Raw genomic sequence first — 23,871 nt, 5'->3', positions numbered from 1 at the left:
TATTTCTCCAGCTTACTGTGGCAGAGACTCCCACATCATGAGGCAACTACACCAGAAGGCTATTTTTTGAAGTGACAGTTGTATATAATTTGATTTTTTCCTACATCCAGTCCTACAGGATAACACTGGCCACAATTTGGGCACACATTTCCCCATGCAGAAGTTGAGCTTTGCGCTGTGATGTGCAATTTTCCAGGCTACCGTGTGTGTATGTGTGATGCAGACATCTGTGGGTGGTAAATGAGGTGTTATCTTTTTCTGTGAAGTTGTGTTTAGTCGACATTTTCAAAGATCATTCTATTAACTATCAGAGGCATTGAACGTTAACTGGAAAAGGCTTTTCAGCGTATCCCGTCCAGCCCTCTGATCCAGCCCTTCCTCTAGTAGCCACCTCCTCATAGAGGTGTAGAGGAAGGCTTAGAGGAACGGGGAACTTTGGAGTCTCTGTCTCACTCCATGAAGACATTAATAGCATAAATGAGTTGGTGCCTCTTGCAACCTCGTTTAACCTTATAACAACCTCATGAATGAGGCTGAGGAGAGTGCGAAGGTCAGAGCGCCCCATCTGTAACTGGGGTAACATCTGACTGACCTTCCTCTGAGGGAGATTTCACTCTCCTTCCCCTATTCACACCCAGGCCACACCTCAGAATGGTGTGTCTGTGTTGTTAATTTCCCTCCTTTCAATCCATTCTGTGCTTCAGTTATTAGGTATATCATTACATGACTCTCAGTCAACAATCTCCGTGGCTCCCTACTGCCAAGGGTATATTAATGCCTAAACTGCTCAGCCAGGCTTTCCAGCTGTTCCACAATAGGGCTCATTTCATCGTCCCACTCATCCTTTGCTGCCCAACACACACCCTGCCTTGGTATTCTGGCCTTGCCTCTGGCCCCCTCTGTCTCTTCTTGCCTAGTTTCTATTCAGCCTTCATCATCTGGTTTATGTTCTGCTTCCTCCACGAAGCCATCCTTGATTTATATGGCCACGTGGATCATTCCGTTTCTTTCCAGAAGGTACTCTAGATCCATCTTTTGAAGTTAGGGCCACGGGGGAGTTATATACTGATAGTTACAATGTACATGAAAATTTTCCAATCCAATGAAACTACTTGGAACTCTCAGTCTTTAATAACCAAGTGAATTTGGGTCTGTGTGTGTGTTAGTCACTTAGTCGTGTCTGACTCTGCAACCCCATGGACTGTGGCCCACCAGGCTCTTCTGTCCATGGAATTCTCCAGGCAAGAACACTGGAGTGGGTTGCCATTTCCTTCTCCAGAATTTGGATCTAGGTATTAGCAAACAAAACAAAACAAAACTGAGGCCCAGAGAAAAGCAGCTTTTCTGAGGCCAAATAGCTGATTAGTTACAGAGCTATGTTTTAACCTCCTGGTTGTGATTCTTTACTCCTGCAAATAGATGTTTTACAGACTGTTGGAGCCTTCGCAAATGATATCAATGGACTTGTGATCTTTTTATTTTAAAAAATTACGAAGTATTTCATATCCTAAAAGGAGTAACAAAAGTTACCAAAAACAAACAGAAAGAATCCACCCGTGTGCCATTACGTTTGTGTCATCCAGTGACAGGCCAAGGAAATTCTGGGCTGCTGTGTACCTGCTTTTTCTCTTGCGGCAACGTTTCCCTTCTCTGCCACTTCTTCCCTGCGTTGTCTGTGGCAAACACAGCTAACTGACCATAGACCTCTTCCCAGTCAGTTTCAACACAGCCTCAGAATCCTTCTTAACACAAATCTCCAGACAAACAATACCAGTTAGATACAGTTGGCACTTGAGAGTAAACTTATTTTTCCCCTCCTCTTTTAAAGGAAAGTGTGGATGCTGTACAAGTCTGAGAGGGTACATGAAGGCAGGCAGAGGACTGGCCGTGGGCTCTCCAAGTCTCAGGATTGCCTAACCTCAGCAAGTTCACTGAGGCTCCTATCCTTCAGCGCTAGTTTTGAGGAGATCACATATCATACCAGATTGTTCATTCTCTGATCAGATAAAGTCAGTGTCCTGAGACTTTGTTCCTCATGGCATGGCTACCTATCTTCCAGAAACATCACTCTGTAGCTACACAGAACATGTCTAAAGTTATCTCAGATGCCCATGAAAGAGAGGGCCACTGAGGAGATGGGCTGTGTGAAGATGTTTGTGGATACTGAGATGCTCTAGTTCTCTTGGCATGTCTGTGGAAGGAGTATAGGACCTAACGTGAGAGGCTAAGGTGCCTCTGGACCAGGCACCTCCACCCTGGAAGCAGCAGGTGAGGACTCTTGGGAACAAGGTTCTCAAACCTACCTCAGCATCTCACAGTCAGCTCAACATGGGGCTGCCCTGGGAATCACACTGATGTCAGAGCTGTGTGTTGCAGAGTTGTGGAAAGGATGATAAATATGAAGGCTCATCCAGCGGACAGGTAGGTGGTAAGGGGATTTGAGGCTGATGGGTTAACTTAGATCCATCGCCAGATGTGCAAGAAGAGCTCAGTGTTGTGAGTTAGGACACCTGGGCTTCTGTCCAGGCTCATTTATCACCTGGACAGTTTCCTGTATAAGCCATGGGGTTCCTCATGGGGTTTGAACTATTAATAGAATTATTTAAGAGCTCGTCCAGCTTGAAGCTTCCAGGATCTGAACTCTCCCTGGAGTACTTAATAAGGTCCTCCATTCCCAGGACTGTCTTTCTGAAGCTCAGCAGAAGAAGGAGCAGAGAGATTGACCTTTTTTTTTTTCTGTTTCTTTGAAAAGTCAGATAGAGGCCCCTGTAGGGTAGGGGGTCTGTTGTTCAGTCGGTCAGTCGTGCCTGATTCTTTGCAACTCCATGGACTATAGCCCACCAGAATCCTCTGTCCATGGGATTTCCCAGGCAAGAATACTAGAGTGGGTTGCCATTTCCTTCTCTAGGGGATCTTCCCAACCTGGGGATCGAACCAGAGTCTCCTGCATTGGCAGGTGGAGTCTTTACCACTGAGCCACATGGGAAGCCCAGCTAGAGGGTCTCCCTGATTCAGTTTTCTCCCCCAGACCTCTTACCTGAGTTCCTTTGGATTTCTTGCACAGGTCTGGAGGAGTCCAGACCACTGGGATTTGGGAAGAAACTTCTTTCCAGTTGGGTGGCGTCTCTGGTCCTCAACTCAGGCGCTGGGCTTCTCCCTAAAACTGAGCCTCTTCAGTTCCCACAGCCCACCAGCTCATCCTCTGGCTGCCTTTCTGTAAATTCCCCTCGCGTTTCCTCACCTTATGCCTGGTGCTTGGCTTCCACTTGAGGAAGGGCACCATGTGGCAGAAGAGGGAGAGAAAAGCAGCGCTCTTCCTGCAGCGTGCTCACTCTTTGACTTTCCTAAACTCCCTGGGGAAGACTGGCCTTGGCCACCATGGTGCCCCCATCAGGCAGGTTTCCTTTAAAGGGGCAGAGCTTGGACTGCCTGGAGGTAGTTTCTCTGTCCTTCCTCAGGCATCGCCTTCAATCACCCCTTTCCTTAGAATTCTTGCTCCAGTATATGCCTTTAAGGCAATTACCTAAGTGTCGTCTCCTCAGGGGCCAATTTGCGTTCCCACCTCAATGAACTCCCTTAATCCCCCACACAGGCAGGGCACAGGCTGAGGAATGTTATTGCCATCTGTGTCTTGATGGATATTTCTGCACAGCCTAATTAATACTAGATGCCTTCTTTCTGGTTTTGTGGAAATTTCTAGACCTTTCCTCCTGACTCTGCTGACCAGGTCCTGGTGGGTCCTCTCAGAGTAAGGAGGGCAAAACCTAACCCCCGTCTCCAGAAAGGACTCTGAGCTCTATATATGGAGGGAAGCGGCCCTCCTGGGTCCCAGACAGCAGTGGTGGTGGTGGTGGGAGGGGGGGGGTCTGGTGGGCTGGAGTCTGGGGAGGAGGCCCAATCCAAACATGTTCTGTTTGGCTTTGTGAGTCTGAAGGGTCAAGCATCAACTGCGTATCACCCCCACCCCCTCAAGTGACAGGGTGTGAGGTGGCTGCCCAAGTTCAGAAACAGAACTCACACTGAGGATATTAGCTACACCTGAGTAGACAAACTCCCCACTGACGTCAAACGCCCTTTCTACCAGGCCAGGTGTTTTGGAACTGCCAGAGAGGGGTCCTGATCACAGGGTGAGGGGGCCCTTCTGAGGAAGGAAAGCAAACAGACGAGTGGAGGGGGGGGGGAGCCCCGCATTCCAGGGAGGGGTGGGGAACGGCCTGGAGTTCAGCTCCCGCACAGGGGCCTTCCTCTGGTGTTGAAGTTCAGGGCCTGTGGCCATCTGCTGATGACACGTTCCTTGTCCCCAGCCTGCTGGTCTCTCAGCTCAGGAGGCCCACCTCATGCCCTCTCTTGCTCTGGCCTCTCCTGAACACTCCTGAACTTCCGGTGGCGCATTCTTCACTTCAGCCCCCTACGCATCCGAAAGTAACAGGGAGATGCTACCCAGGAACAACATGTGACCAATTAGAAAAGACAGGAAATGAGTAGCCGGGAGGGGGGGGGGGGAGCCATCAGGAAATCCACCCACATCTCAGGAGCCAAATGGATCTGCGTCCTCAGATGAGTGGTGTCTGACACACACACTAGGTTAGGGAGGGGCAAGCGAGTGCTCCTGGAAAGCAGAAGACTGAGCTGGATGCTTGTTGCCAAAGGGTCCCACCAAAGGCCACAGCTCGATACTGGGGGATCCCCAAGATAATTTATGGGTACCAGTTATCATCTCCTGGTGGGCTTGGTCAATCAGAATTTACTTCGGAACTATCTTCTTCATAATGCTCATGGCTTCAACTCTGCATTGCCAACTTTGTAGGGGCAGGAGCCTGCACTGACCTCTAGGAGCCAGACTTGGGGAGGTCAGATTCCTCCAGGGAAAAGGCTAGAGTTCCTGTGGAATGAATGAAAGCTGAGCTAGAAGCTCCCTGGAGAGTTACTTCCTTTATTCATTCAGTTTCGGCAGCCTGTGGAGGAGAGGCTGGCAGCTCCTAGCTACCAGTTCACAGAGAATAAGAGGACTTTTCTAGCAATGTCCCCCGCCTCCCTCCTTGGGGCCTTGGAATTCTAATTCCACTAGGAATAGAAGTGTTTCTTATGGATTCTTCTATTTTCTTTGAATCACAAGAGGCAAGAAAAGCCAAGTAAGTTGAAAAATCTCATATTAAAAAGTGAATGCCTTTTAAAGTTGCCAGATGAGACTGTGGTTTATTGAGTGGAAATCAATAAACCTCACTGAAACTGCCAACTCTTAGCTGGTTTTAGATTATATTAATAGTTGTCCCCAGGCCCTTACAACATTTATGACCCATGGAGACAAAGCTCAAGACTTGTACAGGAAGTACAAACAAACCAGAACACACAGATTTGATGTAGCCACAGATGTAGGCCACAGATGTAAAGATTGAGTTTCTTGATGGGCAGATCTTATAGGGTTGACTGGAAGAGGAATCCCTGGACAGAGGAAAGTGATGAAGATGAGAAAGTCAAGGAAAAGGCACAGTTAAATGATGCTGGTCCCTCAGGCTGCATCCACACAAGTAGCCATGTTGAGCATTTTGATAGACTGAGCAAATGGCTAACCAGTCAAGCTCTAGGAAAACCTATAAATGCAGCAATGGTATATTTTTGATATATTTGTCTCCATGTTTATACTTTTTACCACCTTAATGATACCTCCCCCTTATCTCTCTGTAGGAACTCAGGGCCATAGTATCACTGAAACTTGAAGTTGGAAGAGAGGCTGCCACGGTCATCTGGTCTACCCTACTAAAAGCAAGCATCTCTAATAGGTCTCCTGCCCTTGTCCTGAACTCAGAGTTTCACAGGACAACCATTTCTCAGGCAACTTCCATTGTAAAAAGCATCCCTTTCCATTGGTTCAATGTCTGTTTGCTTATCACTCCCATTTAGCGGTCCTTATTCTATGCTCTGAGGTATTGTTGAGTAACGTGACAACTTCTTCCACAGTCATGGCCCTAGGCATTTCTTCTCTTCTCTAAGCTGAATACAACAGTTGCTCATCACCGATGATAGAACAAAGGGCCTCCATATCTCATTCCTCTAGCCTGGCCCCATCTCAGCCAAAGACACCCTCAAAATGTGCTACCCAATTTTCTCTTTGTACTCTCCTCTCCTTTTCTCATCCAACCAATTCTCAGAAATGACTCCTTCAACCTAAGATGCAAGTAATTGATCATGCTTACTATGTTACCTTCCCAAGACTGTTTACTTTGTAACAGGTTCAAAGACTTGAATTGAAGGGACAGCTGGGAGTGTTTGGGCAGGCAGGTAATGACAAGATAAAGAACAAGAGGAGAAAAGGCATAGAAATTTTCTTGAAACCCTTAACATCATGCTTAATCTTCCTAAACAGAAGATTAACCCAACAAGATATTTCATTCACCACTCAAAATCATGAAACTGGCACTATGACCTTATGTGGCTCAGGCAGTCTTATGTGGTGACATCCTCTCAGGTAAGATTACTCACATGGCCAGGCAAATACCCATAACATGAATTCCTTGAAGGCAGGAAATGGTCTGATTCTTTCCTGGTTTGTTGTCAAGGGGGCCTGAGTGACATATTAAAATAGTTCCTCATGCAATGTCTTCTGGATGAATGAGTGAATGAGGTCAGAAACACAGTTAAAAGAAAGTGGTACAGTTAAAAGGAAATGATAAAGTTTAAAATAGAAGGATAAGGAAATACCAGAAAGTGGATTCAGCAGTGTCAATGACAGCTGAATTGGAATTTGGTTAAAGGCATTAATGAGCATAAAAATGGGCAGTCTGTAGTAGTAAAAGATAAAATTTAAGAATAATCAATGTTACTCATAGTCCATAGGTACCAAACAATGTAGCTCCTAAATATATGAGACATATTTCAGAAATACAAAAAAAGTTTAATAAAACTATACAATTATAGTTGAATTTTAATAAACCCTTTTCAGAATTAAGATTTATAGACTAAAAATAAATAAGTGCATAGAAAAGTTAATAAATCAATTTAATATACATTTCCTTCAGATTAAAAAATCTGCATTTTGTATGTTCAAAATCAATCATATACTTGGCTACAAAGAAACATGCATAACATTTAAAAATAAAGATTGTACCAGCCATATTCTTTGCTCATAATCCTATAAAAGTAGATATGGAAAGCTGAAAAACATCAAAAAGTTTGAAGTGCTGGAAATCAAGAAACACATACTTCAAAAATTCTTGCCTCAAAGAGAAATAAAATGAAAAAATAACAAACTATTAAAATTGATGAAAACAGAACACTTTATTCCAAAACCTACAGTACACAGCTAAAGCTGTAACTGAGGGAAATGAATAGACTTAAATGTCTTTGTTGTTAAATGGCAAAGATCTAAAATAAGGGAATTTTATATGAATTTTAAAAACATTAGCAGAAGAGAACATTTAAATAAACCACAAGAAAACAAGAAAAAGAAATAAATAAAAACAAATCGAAATGAGTAGAAAAAGACAAATAAATTCTAAACTGCTTCTTTGAAAAAAATCAGTAAAATGAATGAACCCCTCATAAGCCTAAGGGAAAGAGAAAATTACATAAGATTAGAAATGAAAAAGGAGACAAAGCCGCAGATAACCGGAGAGATACAAATTACCACGAGAACATTATGAATAATATTCTGGCAATAAAATTTTAACACTAAAGAAAATGGATTTTTCCTAGCAAGCTCCCAGTTTGAAGCAGAGATTTTGATTATGTCAGTTATCATAGAAGAGACTGCAGAGATAATTAAAACCGACCATTTAAAAATGCGGCAGAACAACACTGTTTCACAGTGGATGGTAGAGCTTGTCAGTGTTGTAGGACAGAAGATGAAAACGGGTGGGAGAGACGGCCAGGTCAGAGGGAGGAGGCAGCGGAGAGGGGGAGAAAGGGGTTTGTTAGGGAAAAAAGAGTTTAAAGACAGCACTCCTGCTAAAGCCCGCCCTCCCCAACCCCACACATACATTCTTACTTTCTTGAATTTCAGACAGTAGTAGTTTGTTTCTGTTCAACCATAAATATTTATATTCAACTATCATTTGTACTTCCCTGGTGGCTCAGATGGTAAAGCGTCTGTCTACAATGTGGAAGATCCGGGTTCGATCCCTGTGTCGGGAAGATCCCCTGGAGAAGGAAGTGGCAATCCACTCCAGGACTATTGCCTGGAAAATCCCATGGACAGAGGAGCCTGGTAGGCTACAGTCCATGGGGTCGCAAAGAGTCGGACACAACTGAGCGACTTCACTATTCACTATATCATTTGTACATCCAAGAACTGCTGGTAGTTTGAGATGATACTAGGGAAACAGCTATGACATGTTCCCAGAAACACTTCTTCCCTCCTGGAGGCCTCCTGGATTGCCCCATGCTGGTGGGGAGAATCTGCAAGGTTAGGGCTCTCGACATATTCAGGGCCAGGAGAGGGGGAAGCTCTGGTTAAAGTGGGACAAGATAACACCAGGGAGTTAGCTCTCAGGTGCTAGGGGCTATTTGGACTACTTAAGAGGACCTCTGGACATCTGTCCATGGCCTGTGGACAGTGGCCTGCGCTGGGCAGAGTTTTCTTAGAGGGTTTTCACTTCTGCCCACCCTCAGCCGTGCCCAAGAGAGATGCTGCTTCTGTTCACCAGCCTGGCTTAATGACGATACTTGTTCTGCTTTCAAGAGGAGATTGTTTGACCACATTTGGGAAATATCGTCAACTTTCAGCATCTTAGCCTCAAAGGATTAAAAAAAAATTATTTTATCATTCCTGTACAACTTCTCTTGGCAAGGTAATTCACTGATTAATAATACACTTTGTCTGTTTTTTCCTTACATCATACTAGCAGATAATGTGTAAAAACACGTGTAAAAACATTTACTCATGCATAAATACCTGGCTGTCTTGATCACACTGCATTATAGAGTTTCTGGGGCCGTGTGGCTTTTCCAGATTTGCTGGACATACTTTTTCCTTTTTCAGAATAACTTAGCTTTTATCCATTTTTCTCCGAACAAGTTTGGCAGCTTGCAACACAGTTAACTTTTCATTCTTGCGGGGGAATTAAAGCAGGAACTTGGGAGGGAAAAACAACCCTGATAACTGTGACCCATGTGTTACCTTGTAAATGACAAACCAAGAAGTGGTGTAGGAAGAGAAGGAAGGGGAGAGAGAATCTTGTCCAACTGAGCTGAAAGCATTTTTCATATCCAGATAGTCTTCCTCTCCTGAGAATCCAATAAAAAGCGTGGCTAAAGGACTGTTCCCATCATATCCAGTGCTTTGGGTGGAGATTCTCAGGGCTTAATGGAGAGAACAGGGGCTTTCCTAGGACAATTTGCCCATAAAGAACAAATAGGGTTTCTGGTTCTATCTCCTGCTAGGACATGTGGGGTGAGGGGTCTCCTTCCAAAGGGTGACGGGAGTCCCCTCTGGAAGCCTGTCTGGAAACAAAAAGTCCTCTTCCTCCAAATGGAGGTCATGGGTCACAGTATGGTGGCGCAACCTGGCCTGCGTGCTCCCTCCAGCCCTGAGATTCCAGCGCCTCCCTGCTCCTCTTGCCTGGAAACCCTGCACTGAAGGGCTCCAGTTTTCTTCTTCCTCCCGTGGTGGTGAACCTACTGGCAGAGGCAAAACAGCGAGGAGCCAAGAGAGGGTGAGCCTGAGGGGTGGTTCCTAGACACGTGTGTGGAAGGAGGGGCCGGTGTAAAACTGCGCCCCCTAGTGCTCATCACTGGGCTTGTCAGTCTCTGAAAGAGCCTCAGGGCAGATCTTCCTGCTTCCTGCCACCCTGATCTCCCTTTCTCGGTGCCCTCGATTTCCTAAGACACTCCACACTATCGCCCAGCATGTAAATGCCTTGTGGCTTTGTCTGATGTGAAGAATCTGGTGGTGTCCTTTGAGTCTGCCCACTTCCCACCAGCTCCTAAGTCACATATGGGTCTCCAGACCCTGAGCGTTGTTGTCTGGATGGCCTATAGCAGGGACCAGCCAACTACAGCTAGTGGGCCAAATCTAGCTGCTTGCTTAATAAAGTCTTATTGGAACACAGCCACCCTCTTTCATTCACATGTTGTCTAAGGCTACTTTGCTCTATGATGACAGGATTGAGTATTTATTTGTAAGAGATTGTGTAGCCTCCAGAGCTGAAATTTGACACTTTTCAGGACAAGGTTGACAACCCCTGTATCTAAATAAAGATAGAAAGTTAATGCCTATAATTGGGAAGACAAATTATAAAATTCATTGATAATTGTTTGTTCTTCTACTCAAGGTTAACCATTTGTTTTAAGTATCATAAATCTCATAAAATTCCAACACCCACAGGCAAACTGGATGAAATGGATCTCCCCAGCCTCTCACATACTGAGCTCAGGTGATTTCCTCAACTGAATTTCCTGCTCAAAGTCACTGGCTTGACCTGCAGTGAGACATGCCAATCTTTCATCATGAGTCATGTAGGAGCCTAACTTACTGATTACTTCCTGCTACAGAATATCCTCTTGCACTTTACTCTGACCCCTGAATGTCTGAGTCCCTATTTAGATACTTTCAGTGCCCTAACTGTCCCCATTTTGACTTTCAAACTGTGTTCCTCTATCTGAAATTTCTCTCTTTTATGTAAAGCTGTATGTGCCCACCAGTCATTAGCTCTGTGCACTCTGGCATCCGCAGTCCCTGAATTTTCACCCATTCAGGAACCACTCAGCACGTTTAATTTCATAGCTTCTATTATTTAGTTAAACCTGCTAAGAAGATCATCTCTGAATCACCTTTACAAAAGACTAAATACAAAGAATGGTTTTGTTTTAAGTCACTGACACTGAAAATACATGCCTTCCTACTAATACCAGGAACTCATCACCAACTTCTTCTAACAGTGCACAGTGGAGAGTTAAGGCGATTTGGGCAGAGAGAGAAAATCAGTGTCAGGGAGAGGGAGGTATAGGTGTGTTTTGTTCCACACAGGTGTGAGGAGAGGCAAAGGAAGTGAGTGCTGCAGCTGATTGACCCAGAGCTGAGATCACAGGGAGCAGACCCCGGTCGAGGCAAAGAGCATTTCTGCCTATAACTTGGCTAGTCACCACTGGAGGGCTTCTCCTCTTCCCGGCTTTTCACTGTCAGGTAGTAGATGCGGTTGGCCTCTGGGTAGGTGACTCTGCTGAGTGGGAGCTTGTAGATGGTGGGGCTGTTGGTCGTCAGGAGCAGAAAGGTGAGTGTGGAGAGGCAGAAGGGCCAGGTGCCTGGTGGCACACCAACCTGAAAGCAAAAATACTGGGATCTGAAAATGGTCCTGGGTTCCTGGGACCCTGAAGGAGAAGGATGCGGTAGGGGCTGAGAATGGCGACCCTCCCCTAGTGACAGCCTTGGCTTCTGGGTTGATCGTGTCAGAATGGTTGGTTTGAATTTGAGGTGTTGGTCCCTTTGGGGACAATCAGATTCTTCTAATGATGGAGCTGAAAATCCCCTAGAGACAATCTCTCATTTCCGGCTAAACACTGAGTACCTCCATCTGTCCACCCATATTCCCCACTGCTGGTTACAACACTTTCTCTTTCACACACACATCCACACGAACACACCCGCCCAGAGGCACATAAAATATGCCACGGCCAGGCCTTCTCTGGGAAAACCCTGAATAAACCTTGACCAGGCTGTTGTATGGAGTGCTAGTGCCAGAACTCACTCACAAGACTCCAAATGTCCTGAAGCCCTGGTTGGGTCGGGGCATTTTAGGGTAGTGTCAGGAGACCCCAGACTTACCACTGACATTATGTTGGTGAGGGCTGCTCCCATGTATGCACAGAACAGGGCTGTGGAGACACAAGGACCGTCAGGAGTCAGCTTCCCAGGGCCCATCCCCAGCCTTCCCTAAGAGCAGACTCCACCCTGGCCCCAGTGCCACCGTGTTGGCCCCACACCCTGACATCTGGCGTATTCCCTTGTGACCCATCTCTCACTGGGCTGTGTGCTCTCTGAGGGTAGAGATGAAAGCTTGCATATCCCTTTATTCCCTCCCCACTTCCACGGTAGCCCTGCATAGAGTCAGGGGTCTATAAGCATCTTTTACTCCTCCACACTACCCTTGGTGACGCTCTAGCACAGACTGGATGGCTGGGTGATTATCTGTCTGGAGGGATGAGTTGTCAGACTATATGAACTCTGAATAAAGTCCCTCTTGTCCAAAATTCTGAGCTGCTGTGATGCTGTTGGACCCTCAAGTCCCCTCACAGCTGGACCATGTTGGGTCCCTGAGCCAGGCACCCGGCTTCACCCACAGATGAGGACCCCCAGGACAGTGAGGGGAACTCATCCACAGCCCTGGTGCCTCTGGACAAGCGACTTCTGCCTCTGTTTGCTCTGTTTTCCTGTCCAGAACACCTTTCCCCTCTCTTTGCTTATCTAAATCCCACCCTGAAAGGGTTGAGATAAGCCCCAGCCTCCTCCCAAAGCCTTCCCAGGTGGTTCCAGCCACAGGAATTGGCCACCTCTCTGAGGATCATAGACAATTACAGTCTCAACCTCAAAATACCTTGGTAGTTTTGACTTGGTGAATATTTGCTGAGCCCACTGGCTCCAAGTCCAGCCTCCAGCTGGATGCTAGGGAGGGTACAAGAGACACAGAAGGCATTTACAGTTCCCACACTTAACTGGGGGAAAACAAACCAAAAAAAGCCCTTCTGGATGATATTATGCCCTTCACTTGTCTCTAGTTTTGTGTATTAGTGATTAGTGTCCTGTTGGTTCCAGAGGATATAGGCAACTCCAGGACAGGGAGGCTGATGGGACTGGAGTTTGAATCTCACTTCTGCCATCAATAGTTGTGTTTGGACAAGTTTGTCAACCCTCTGAGTCTCATTTCCTCACCTGTAAAATGGGGCTAAAATCCATGCCTGGCAGTGGCCTTGGCAGGATGAAATGAGTGCTGTTTGCCCAGCACGGAGCGCGGCGCTGGGGTGCAGTATCATGCCTGTGGTCATTTCTCTTCACACAGCGCATTCTTTGTTCACTCGATGCAAATCAGGCTCCTTTAATTATGTGACTATTTTCTGGGACCTCAGTCCTCCCAGGCACGTCATCTCACTGGCTCTTTCCAGTGGTCTTTTTAGATATCACAGACAATTGTCCTGAATATTGGGCAATTACATCTCTGCTAGACCATGGCTTCACGAGGATGTGGTCTGTGTCTTCCAGGTCTAGCCGAGGGCCTAGCACTTAGTGGTGTCCTGTCGATAGCGGTGGAGGGAGAACAGTTGTTGAGGCCAGGAATGCTGCCACTAGCACATGAGGAAATGCATGTGTGATTTCCTCATGAACTTTAGTGGTTCATGAGGAATAGTGGTGGTGATGCCATCTGACAGGGGAAGAACCTCAGATCCCCCAGCTCTTAGGGAAGGCCCATTAAATCCCTTAGTGATAAGATCCCAGCTACAGTCCTTCCATCACTACTGCTCAGTACTGATGAGGGTCCACCATGGGTATCACACAGCCAGGGGAGTGGGGAAGGGCAAGGAACAGCAGAGTGGCTTGGCTGCCAGCTTCCCCGGTACCTACCGCAGACGAGGGCCAGCAGGTGGGTCTGCCAGGTGAGGGCGTAGAACATGCCCCCGATGGCGACGCAGGAGAGGACAGAGTTGTAGCCCCAGAGGCCCAGGTAGATGGTCTTGAAGGGCGTGGCCACCGTCAGGGCTGTTGGACAAGGTACTGCATTTCTGGCTGATTCGAGGTCACAGCACAAAGGCTACCCCATGGCTGGTGCCAGTCCCCAGGTGCCCTTCCTCCCATCGCTGACCCCCCTCTCCCCGCCAATACCTGCTCATCAGAGGAGCCTCTACAAAGGGCGTCTGGTCTTAGGAAAGCAACAGTGGGCGGAGAGCAGTGGCTTCCACTGTTTTTCAAAGATTTCACTCAGAGGTATGACTGCTTCTAGGGTGAGGGTGGGCCAAGAAGGCGGGGCTGCAGGCCCTCCCCACTCCTTTGGCCAGAGCAGCTGCATTTTTAGCAAGAAAGATTTCAACTGCTTGAGAAAAATTATGTCCAGACACTTATCGATACATGCAGACAGAGAAATGAGACGGCAGAAGGGGTTGGGTGTGAACAGCAGGTGAATCTGGATGAAGAATTTGTGGGTATCTCTCAGACACAATTTCTAATTTTGTAAGTTTTCATAAGTTTGAAACTATTTCCAAATAACATTTTTTTAAAGTCATACTTCCTAGAAATTTTTGAAAAATATTGGGATAAGTCAACAGGCTTCTATTCCCAAAACACTCAAGGTCCTTTTCTGACTCTACTCTCTTCATTTACATATATGAATGTGTGTATAGACACATATGTAGAAATTAAATCACATTCGTTAAATGGCAATCCAATTCTTGGGAAAATTTTTCCTGTTAGCTTAGTCAAAATTTTAAAGTGCTAGGTCATTTATGGAGAAGGCAATGGCAACCCACTCCAGTACTCTTGCTTGGAAAATCCCATGGAAGGAGGAGCCTGGTAGGTTGCAGTCCATGGGGTCGCTAAGAGTCGGGCACGACTGAGTGACTTCACTTTCACTTTTCACTTTCCTGCGTTGGAGAAGGAAATGGCAACCCACTCCATTATTCTTGCCTGGAGAATCCCAGGGACAGAGGAGCCTAGTGGGCTGCCGTCTATGGGATTGCACAGAGTTGGACATGACTGAAGTGACTTAGCAGCAGGTCATTTATACCCCTACAGGGTCTGCTAGTGCTCCGCACCCACACCAGATGCTCCTCTGCCTCCCACCCCTCAGCTCCCAGAGGCTACAGGCCAATAGGTCTCAGCCCTTTTGCATCTCCCCATATGCCCTGCAGACTCAAGAAAGGAAAAAAATAAGTCTCAAGCCCTGACAGTGTTTAAAAACTTCAGTGAAGATAGTAAGTAAAGATAGACTCTTTAGTGTGTACTGGGAGAAATGACCTCAGGAAAATGACCCCTGCCGAGAGGGGGAGCCTTGGCCTACCTGCCAGCAGCCCCACGATTGAGCCAATGGCTGCGTGCAAGCAAATGAGTGGCGAGCAGATGAACAGGGCCACCAGGAACACGCCACCTGTCCAGGGGTTGTCACAGCCGTACACCTGCCCGACCCCAACAGGGATGGCTTGTAGCAGCTGCAAAGTCAACAAAATCCAGGTCAGTGGAGTGTGGGCTGATAATGCAAGGACCAAGCCTCGGGGTGAGGACTGAGCCTTTCCCCAGGGGGTCATGGCATGGAATGGGAGGATTGCTGTGCCCGCCAGCGTGTGGGAGAATGTGGAAGGGAAGGCACGAGCTGGAACAAATCACTCCTCACTCCACCACCTGGCAGGCATCTAAGCATCCCTCATGCAAAACCGAGCAGGTCCCCAGCACAGAGGCTGGAGCAAGGTGGTTCTGAGGGACATGTGGCTTTTGCTTTGGGGGTCTAGAGGGTGCCTCCCTGGACTGCCTTTGGGAGATTTCAGGGCACCAGGGGGCTTCCTCTAGACCTTCTGAAATCCTAGAAATATTCCAGGAATTCTGGAAATATTCTAGGCCATTTAAAAATTTTTTTAATAAATTTTTTAAATGGAAGGATAACTGCTTTACAGAAAATTGTGTTGGTTTCTGTCTAGGCCATTTTGATGAATGATCTGACCAAAGATCACCCAGCTCACGGTAGTCGATCCCAGGCTAAAGCCTCTGAGCCTGACCCCTAGTCTCTTGGTTGCTCACATTTGGTGCTACCCCGGGGATGCGGGAGCCTGGGAAAGAAGAGGAGCACTTCCCCTGATCTCCAGGAGCACTTGGCAGACAGGTAGCATGAGGAATATCTGGAGAACAGCACGAAGCACCGGATCCCTGGGCTTGAGAGTCACTGGGAGATGTTGGAACTGGTGATGATTGATTTGGCAGTGATGTCAAGATAGCTTTTTAAAAAAAATACCCAAATCACCCACATTTTGGCAAAAAGTTATTTGAGGGCACAAAGGAAAAGAGGGAGATTGACAGGGCAGGGAGAGCACTGGCCCAGAGTTGCGAGCCCCAGCTTTTAGGGGTTTCTGCAGAAGTTTGTGTGTGACCATCTCTGTAACACAAGGAGGCTGTCCAACAGACAATCTTCCAGCTTCAAAATTCTGCCAACTCCTTCCTCCATTACTAGCTCATGTGACCTCTTTGAGGACAGGACTCCTTTAGCTGGGGCCATAATAGGTGTTTAATAAATATGCGTGGATTTGTTCAGTGGTTTCCAAATTTTGTGAACACTGAAATCGCCTAAAGCTCTTTTTTAAAAAATGTTAATGCCTAGCACCTCACCAGACATCCTAAGTGGTGTGAGGGGGCATGGCCAGAGCACCAGATATTGCTAATGTACAATTGAAATTGGGGACCAATGGATTAGTCATCATCTACTGTAGATGTAGGGAGTTCACTGCACTTCTCCCTTTGGTGAAATTTTGTTCTTTTTAACAACTTCATTTAATTCTAGAGTCAGTCTGATTTCTTTAGAGAATTTGAAGTGTCCCAGACAGTTTTTAAACTATGTCCATTCTTGCCTCTGAATGTGTGGCCTTTTAAACACCAGCCATTGTTTAGTCCAGAGCCTATAGACTTGTGCAAGGAATCACAGGGTGCGGGCCCTGTCTTATTTAAAGGAACCCTGAAAATCCTTTGTTCCAATCCAGGGACCTCTGCTCCACCTGGGAAGCCAAGTTTAAAGTCCAAGCAGGCAAGAATGAGAAAAATGAGGGGGCAAGCTGCCTTGGAGTGAAGTCTGAGTTTAGAATGAAGCTCTGCTGGGATCCAAACTTCAGCCTGGTGAACCGGGGCCCTGACCCCTCCATGTTGCTCTCTAAGCCAACACCCTGGTGCAAAGGGCAGTCAGGTGTACGGTGGAAATTTCCTAAGGACCGGCCTTCTCTGTACTCTGGATAATCCTTGTGTAACAACAACAAGCCGGCTAAACAAAACAGAAATCACTCCCCTCATTGTTTTAAAGAGAAAAAGAGAAATGGCACTGATTGGTCAAAACTCAGATCTGGATGGTGTAGAAGGAAGGGAGTCAGTGGTCAGAGAGGCGGTGCGGGGAGCTCAGAGGGTGAGCCTGGGCCTCAGGGAACCTGGATTTGGCTCCTAGTACTTTTTACTGTTTGAAGATGAATAAGAAGCATCTCTTCTAAGTGGCTGTCTCTACTCTGGTCTCAGCATGGGATGGTACAGCCTCACCATGCAGGGCCGATCGGGGGCTCAGTGGGCATTTTTCTGCAGTGCCGCCTGCCCTGTGGCTGTCACTCAGACCAGCTTCACCCGAAGGGCTCAGGGACAGCAGACTGTGCCCTGAGGCGGTGTGTGCAGTCAGCAGACGGCTGAGCATTCAGTTTGTTTTGTTCCTGCTCTGACCCCAGTAGTTTTCCATTTGAGAGAGCGGGCTTTCACTTAAACACAGGGCTCTGTCTTTTCCATTGCCTTGGATTTAGACCCTAACCCTGCTTCTGATCCCATTCTAGCCCCAGCCCCAGCCCCAGATAAAACTTCTAACAAGACAAAAACTTTAAAAAGAGTTTGGCAGCGTTGGCAGCAGCGTCTGCCACGAGGAACGGGGGAGGCCTTCCTTTGCTGACAGTTTCAGGCTCAGGGTGTGGCTGAGCCTCCAGGGCCTGCGCTGTGCATGCCACCTGATGTCTGCCCGGCACCAGGGCCACACCGAGCCCCACACTAAGCACATCGAGACGCAGGGCCAGGCTGGGTGGGGAGGGCTCAGAAATCAGATTTTGTGAACAATATTTGAAGCACCAGCTACAGCTTGATCTTGGGCAACTAACCCTCCCTGTGCCTTAGTTTTCCCATCTGTAAAAGAGGATGATGGTAGTTAGCATTGGGTTATGGTGAGGTTTAAATGAGTTAGTAAGCTAAGGGCTTCGAACCGTGTCTGGTACATGATAAATTTGCTTCAGGGTAAGCTGTTAGCTATCCCTGTATCCATTAACAGGGGTTCCCTGGTGGCTCAGATGGTAAAGAATCTGCCTGCCATGCAGGAGACCTGGGTTTGATCCCTGGGTTGGGAAGATCCCCCAGGAGGAGGGCATAGCAACCCACTCCAGTATTCTTACCTGGAGAATCCCCATGGACAACAAAGCCTGGTGGGCTACACTCCATGGGGCTGTCCATTAATATGCACTAACAAGGTCAAAATTTTACAATTCTATATATTTAATCTTGTGTGAGATTTTTATTATATCCCTTTATCTCTGATTTCTAGAGATTAGTAGAATAAATACATTTGTATATGTGTGGCTATCAGGACATAAGGCAAGGTTTCTCAGCTTTGACATTATTGACATTTTGGGCTGGTTAATTTTGCTGTGGGGAGAAGGCCATGCATTGTAGGAGGTCCAGTAGCATCCCTGGCCTCTACTCACTAGAGGCCAGCGGTACATTCCACCTAGTTTTGACTTTTAAAACATTTCTGTAGATATTCACCGTCCCTAAGAGGGAAAAAAAAATCACTCCTGCTTGAGAGCCACTGAAATGGAAAATACACAAAAATTTACCCCCATCTTCTATTGATAATATCTTTTTTTTTTTTTGGCGGGGGGAGGGAGCATGCCTCATGGCTTGTGGGATCTTAGTTCCCTAACCAGGGATCAAACCTGGGCTCTTGGCAATGAAAGCTTGGAGTCTTAATCACTGAACATCCAGGAAATTCTCCTATTGCTAATATCTTTAAATTCCTAATTTTAAATATTATTTCAGTGCCGTGACCCTCCACCTACCTATTCATCTTGTTTAATATTTTCCCCTCAAAGCCACCATTCTGTATTGCCAGCCTAACTCTCATCTGTACCCTTGTTTATCATCTGTTGCCCTGGGCAGATGGTAGGTGTCCTGAAGGCAGGGATGTTGTCCTATTTCCTGTGTATGCTCAGCGTCTGATGACAAGCCTGGCACATGTACGGTCTCCAGTAGGGGGTCATGGAAAGAAGACGTGGAGGTGGCAGCGACCCTTTCCTGTGCTCCTCTCTGCTAAGATGCATCATTTACTGGAGGTGCAGAGAAGCTGAGAGCCTGAGTAATCCACAGAGTGGTGACTGAGATGGCTGCAGTGGAAACAGGCTGCCCCCACACCTGCCGTTGGCGACTTACCAAGGGCATCTCAATCTCCGACCAGGTGATGTTGGGCACTGAAGACACAGGCTCCACCAGCGTCGTGGGGAAGAAGAGGTTGTAGTGGCCGGTGGCTGCCAGGTACAGAGTCACGGCGAAGTTGAAGGGCAACGTGAAGACAGGGAGGTCCCACTTGCTGAAGATGGAACTCAAAGCACTAGAAAAGACGGGGCTGGAGATGAAAGAGAGAAAAGATTAATTGCTGTCATCAATCTTCGGTCTACGCTGTCTAGTCCGCTCACTGGGCCACTCACTGTTCCCCTTTCCTTCACACAGTCATTCCTGTCTCCCTTGAGAATCTAGTGGTCCACTGACCTGGGACTGGATATAAGCCAGTGTTCAATATAAGTCTACATCTTTGGGAAACAAAATTGAAAAGTCTTATAACTTGTGTTCAGTAGGAAACTTTATAAAATAATTAACATATTTCTTTGTTTCTTAAACCAAGAAAACAAAATCTAATCCTTACAAAATGGCATGAGTTGCCTTTGGGTTATTATAAGGTACATTATGATGTCTCCTGGGCTGTGATAACATTTAGAATATATGCTTGAAGTAACCTTCTAGGGGGAGGCTGCTATGGACGTAGGAAACTCACAGGCTTGAATTCAGCTCAAGCGCTTGGAACTATTCTGGGAGCCAGCATGTGAAAATGAACCCTTCAGTTGATTGTGTCCTGTGTTCTTTTCATCTTCCTTGTAGAGAGCACGATTTTGGAGAAAGAGGGAGTGAGGTGCAAATCCTAACTCCTACACTTATAGGCTGAGTGAGTAGCACTAGGAAATTTACCTTGCCTCGTCTCAGTTTCTTCTGAAAGGACCATCGCCTGGCATCCAATGCCCTATGCCTCCCACAGGTGCACAGGTGTACAGCTGCAGGGCCAAACTCGAACTCATGTGATGCGGTTGATTGGGTAACTTTTAATTAAGGATGATCAGTCTCAAACAGGCATTTAAGCCTGCCCTAATCCCTACTATAGATCCCTAGCAAATTAACTTTCCAATTTGCTGAGACAACTATTTCACATTTTCTCCTTTCTCCTCAAATCTTTGCTTTCTGTCTCCCTTTAGTTTCACTGACCACCTTGCTTTACTTCATTAAGAAAACAGAAATGACAAGATGAGACATGCCTCATCTTCCTGACCATAAGAATCATATTCCAACTGCTTTGTTCCCACACACTCTGCCTCTCTGCCTTTTCGTATAATGGAGTGCTCCCGCTCTCTTCTCAGGCTAATTCTTTTTCCTGTACTTGGGATTCAGCCTGTCTCAAAGTCTTGGTTCCTGCAGTTCTGTCCTTTCTCTTTTGCAGCTTCAACCTCTCCATTTTCTCCAGGTCACCCTCATAAATGCATAACGTGCTCTAGTGTGTGTGTGCCCACTTGCTCAGTCGTGTCCCGCTCTTTGCAACCCCATGGACTGTAGCCCGCCCCAGGGTCCTCTGTCCGTGGGATTTTCCAGGCAAGAATACTGGTGTGGGTTGCCATTTCCTACTCCAGGGGATCTTCCTTCCCCAGGGACCGAAGCCGGGTTTCCTGTGCTCCTGCATTGCAGCTGAATTTTTTACCACTGAGCCACCTGGGAAGGCCAGAGTGCTCTAGTGCCTTCTAACATAACGATCTTCCCCCTTTAACCTGATTTCTGCTCCAGCTATTGCCCCATTTCTCTGCCTCCTGCAGAGCAACACTCAAGACTAGTCTACCTCTGCTGTCCCCAATCTTTCTCTTTCACCTCTTTACTGAACCCACTCCCATCAGGTATATGTTCTGCCCACACCATGGAAATGGCTCTTGTTCCAGCTCACAGATGCCATCTCTCTTGCTGAATCCATGGTCAGTCTCTGCCTCTTTCGTTTGACAGTTGGACCTTCAACCCTTCCATCAGGGATTGAGACCCTTCTGTCAGCGCTACAACGACACTGCACTTCGTTGCTTCTGCAGGCGCTCCTCAAGTCCCCTTTGGCGGGTCTTCCCCTCTTCTGCCAGACATCTAAATGCTGGAGGATCCTACAGCTCTGCCTTGGGTCTTCTCTGTTCGAACACTCTCTTTCTGCGTGACTGTCTTTAGTCTCCAGGATGAAGTATCTTCTACATGCTACTATTTTCTAATCTTGACCAGATCACTAAGTTCCGCATTTGCACATCCAATGTCTTTCTCAGCATCTCTAGTCAGAAGACTGACGTTTAATGTGTCCAAACAGAACTCTTGATTTGTGTCCTGTCTCCCACCACCAGCTTGCTTTTTTTCCCTGCCTTTTCCATCAGCCCAAGTTCTCAGGCAGATTACAGGAGCACACTGAGTCTTCTCTCCTCCCTGCCTCATCACGCTCCACAGCCTCCCAGAATGTCCTGTTGCCTTCACCGTCCTTAAAATACACCCTAAGCCTAGCCGCTTCTCATCGCCTTCATGGACATGGCTCTAGTCAAAACATTTCTGTCCTCTGTGGGTTATTGCAGCAGACTCCTGACTACACTTCCAGCATCCACGCCTGTTCCAGCTAGAATCCACCCTACACTGCGAGGAGAGAGATTTGTTTAAATTTATCCACGTCCTTCCACTCGTCTGCTTAACTGCTTCTCACCACAGCTGTAGTAAAAATCGAAAGGCTTACTGGAGAGGTAGAAACTATTAGGTGCAAAGTAAGCTACAAGGATATATTTGCAACACAGGGAATATAACCAATATCTTATAATATTTATAAGTGGAATATAATCTTTAAAAATTGTGAATCACTATATTGCACACCTGTAACTTACATAACATTGTACAGCAACAATATTTCAATTAATAAAAAGGCTCCCTGGAGTCATGTGGTGCATGGAACATGGCCCTCATTACTTCTGCCCTCGCCTCCTGCCACCCCTGCTTCATTCACTGGGCTTCAGCCCCACTGGTCTTGTTTCTTGAACACATCATGCTTTTTAGCTGGAATTTTTTCACATGCTGCTGGTTCTGCCTGCGACTTCAAATGGCAGGTACACTCTTGTCGTTTAGGTGACTGTTTAAATATCCCCTCTGCAAAGTGGCCTTCCCTGACCGTGCGAGTCTGGACCACTCCTTCCCATTTGCCCCGTTTTGCTTTCCTTAAAGTACTTACCTCATCTTGAAAGGATCTTTTTAATGAACTATTTATGAATGTATTTCTTTCTTTGCCAAGAAGAATGTAAGCTCCCAGAGGAGGCAGACCTTCTCTTGGTCACAGCTGTCCCCACCATCTAGAACAATCCCCGGACAATGAAGGCCCTCAGCAAATTGTAGTTTGCTGGGGAACTCTGGCACTACTAGTCTCTGCCCTGTGGACTGGCTTCTAGGACTGCATGAATGGATTAGTGAAGTGCCAGGGTAGAGGTGCTCAATTTTTTTTGTCGTTTTGTTTTTTCATTTTAAATTGGGAAGTGAAGGTAGGGTGAGGACACTGCAGACACTGGCATCCAGCGCTCCGTGTCTTAGGGGCTTAATCTTTGCAGTTATAAACCAAATGGATGCAAATAAAGACAGGCCCTCCTCCTTCTGCAGCGTGGCATGTGGGGGGCATTAAGGAAATCACCACAGAAATGACTGCCTTAGCATTTTGTCTTGATACATTAAGGAGGAAATCCTAAGAAGAAATGTAAATTGCCCAGAATGCTTAATGTCTTAATTTATTTCCAAACACTACTGGAAAGTGCTGGAACGGCACTTAAACTAAATTAAACTGACGGGTTTTAGTAACTCCCGACTTTGAAACCAGAGAAAGATGTTAAAAATCAGACGGCATGGCATGTCGGAGAGTTGTAGAGCTCAGGGGCTGGGGGACACAGGCTCCCCTGAGGATCTCAGCCAGGGCGTGGCAGTGGGCGTGACCAGCGGCGGTGGGAGTGACCAGCGGCGGTGGGCGTGATGCTACAGACTCCTGCAGGTTCAAGTGAACTGGGCATCATGTGTGTAAACGGCCTGTTTGTTCCTAACACCCTTCATCTTGACTGTTTTATTTTGAAAAAATGAGGCGATTGAACAGCAAGACCTCAACTGATGCTTCTTGCTCAAAGATTCTATGCTTTAAACAGAGATATTTTGTCCCAAACAAGCTCTCTGATTTTGTTAGAAGTGAAATTTCAGCTTTTGGGTCTTGGTTAGGCTGCTGGATAGACGATTCCCATGTAGCCTGGAGCTGAATAGTGCGGACTCTGGGTTTATCATCTGGGGTAGGTTGCGCAGCTTCTGCGTGCCTTCCTTGCCCTTCTGTAAACTGGGGACAGTAATAGTCCTCCCTTGCGTAGCACTGTGCCAGGCACTTAGAAAATACTTGGTAAGTGTTAGCCCTCATTAGGAAGCCTATCATAAAGAGGAGTTTATCAGCACAGTAAAACTTATGTGGTGGGCTTCCCTGGTGGTTCAGTGGTTAAGAATTCACCTGCCAAGGCGGGGGACGTGGGTTCAATCCCGGGTCTGGGAAGATTCCACATGCTGTGGGGCAACTGAGCCTGTGCTACGACCGCTGAGGCCCACACACTCAGGGGCCTGCTTTACGACAGGAAAAGCCGCCACAGTGGAAGCCCACGTATGGCAAGGAAGAGTGGCCCCCTCTCACCATGCCTGTAGAGACCCGTGTACAGCAGAGACCCAGCACAGCCATAAACAGTAAAGAAAGAGCCTTTGAAAGGTCCCTATTATTCCCAACTCAAAATGACCCCCTCATGTTACAACTGAACTCCTGACTCTTGGGAGACAAGCCAGCCTTTGAAGAAGACACT

The 23,871-nt window shown here is 46.9% G+C and overlaps 1 protein-coding gene across 2 annotated transcripts in view; it reads right to left on the bottom strand.

Moving 5' to 3' along the window:
- SLC14A2 (solute carrier family 14 member 2) overlaps positions 1–23,871 on the bottom strand; it is a 66,757-nt gene that overhangs the window by 23,447 nt on the left and 19,439 nt on the right. Inside the window, exons 5-9 of one of the 2 annotated variants that reach the window (XM_005697163.3) lie at positions 19,118–19,310; positions 14,979–15,126; positions 13,550–13,684; positions 11,759–11,808; positions 11,080–11,254 (exon numbers count right to left, since the gene is read on the bottom strand). In XM_005697163.3, coding sequence (XP_005697220.2) covers positions 11,080–11,254; positions 11,759–11,808; positions 13,550–13,684; positions 14,979–15,126; positions 19,118–19,310 — 701 coding nt within the window. Of the gene's footprint in view, positions 1–3,037; positions 3,172–11,079; positions 11,255–11,758; positions 11,809–13,549; positions 13,685–14,978; positions 15,127–19,117; positions 19,311–23,871 lie in introns of those variants that run through there. The other variant, XM_013974430.2, reaches the window with a different exon arrangement.

Source organism: Capra hircus, chromosome 24, assembly GCF_001704415.2.
Source record: "Capra hircus breed San Clemente chromosome 24, ASM170441v1, whole genome shotgun sequence".
In the NCBI taxonomy this organism is placed as follows: domain Eukaryota; kingdom Metazoa; phylum Chordata; class Mammalia; order Artiodactyla; family Bovidae; genus Capra; species Capra hircus.
This window is presented reverse-complemented; position numbering and strand designations above follow the sequence as displayed.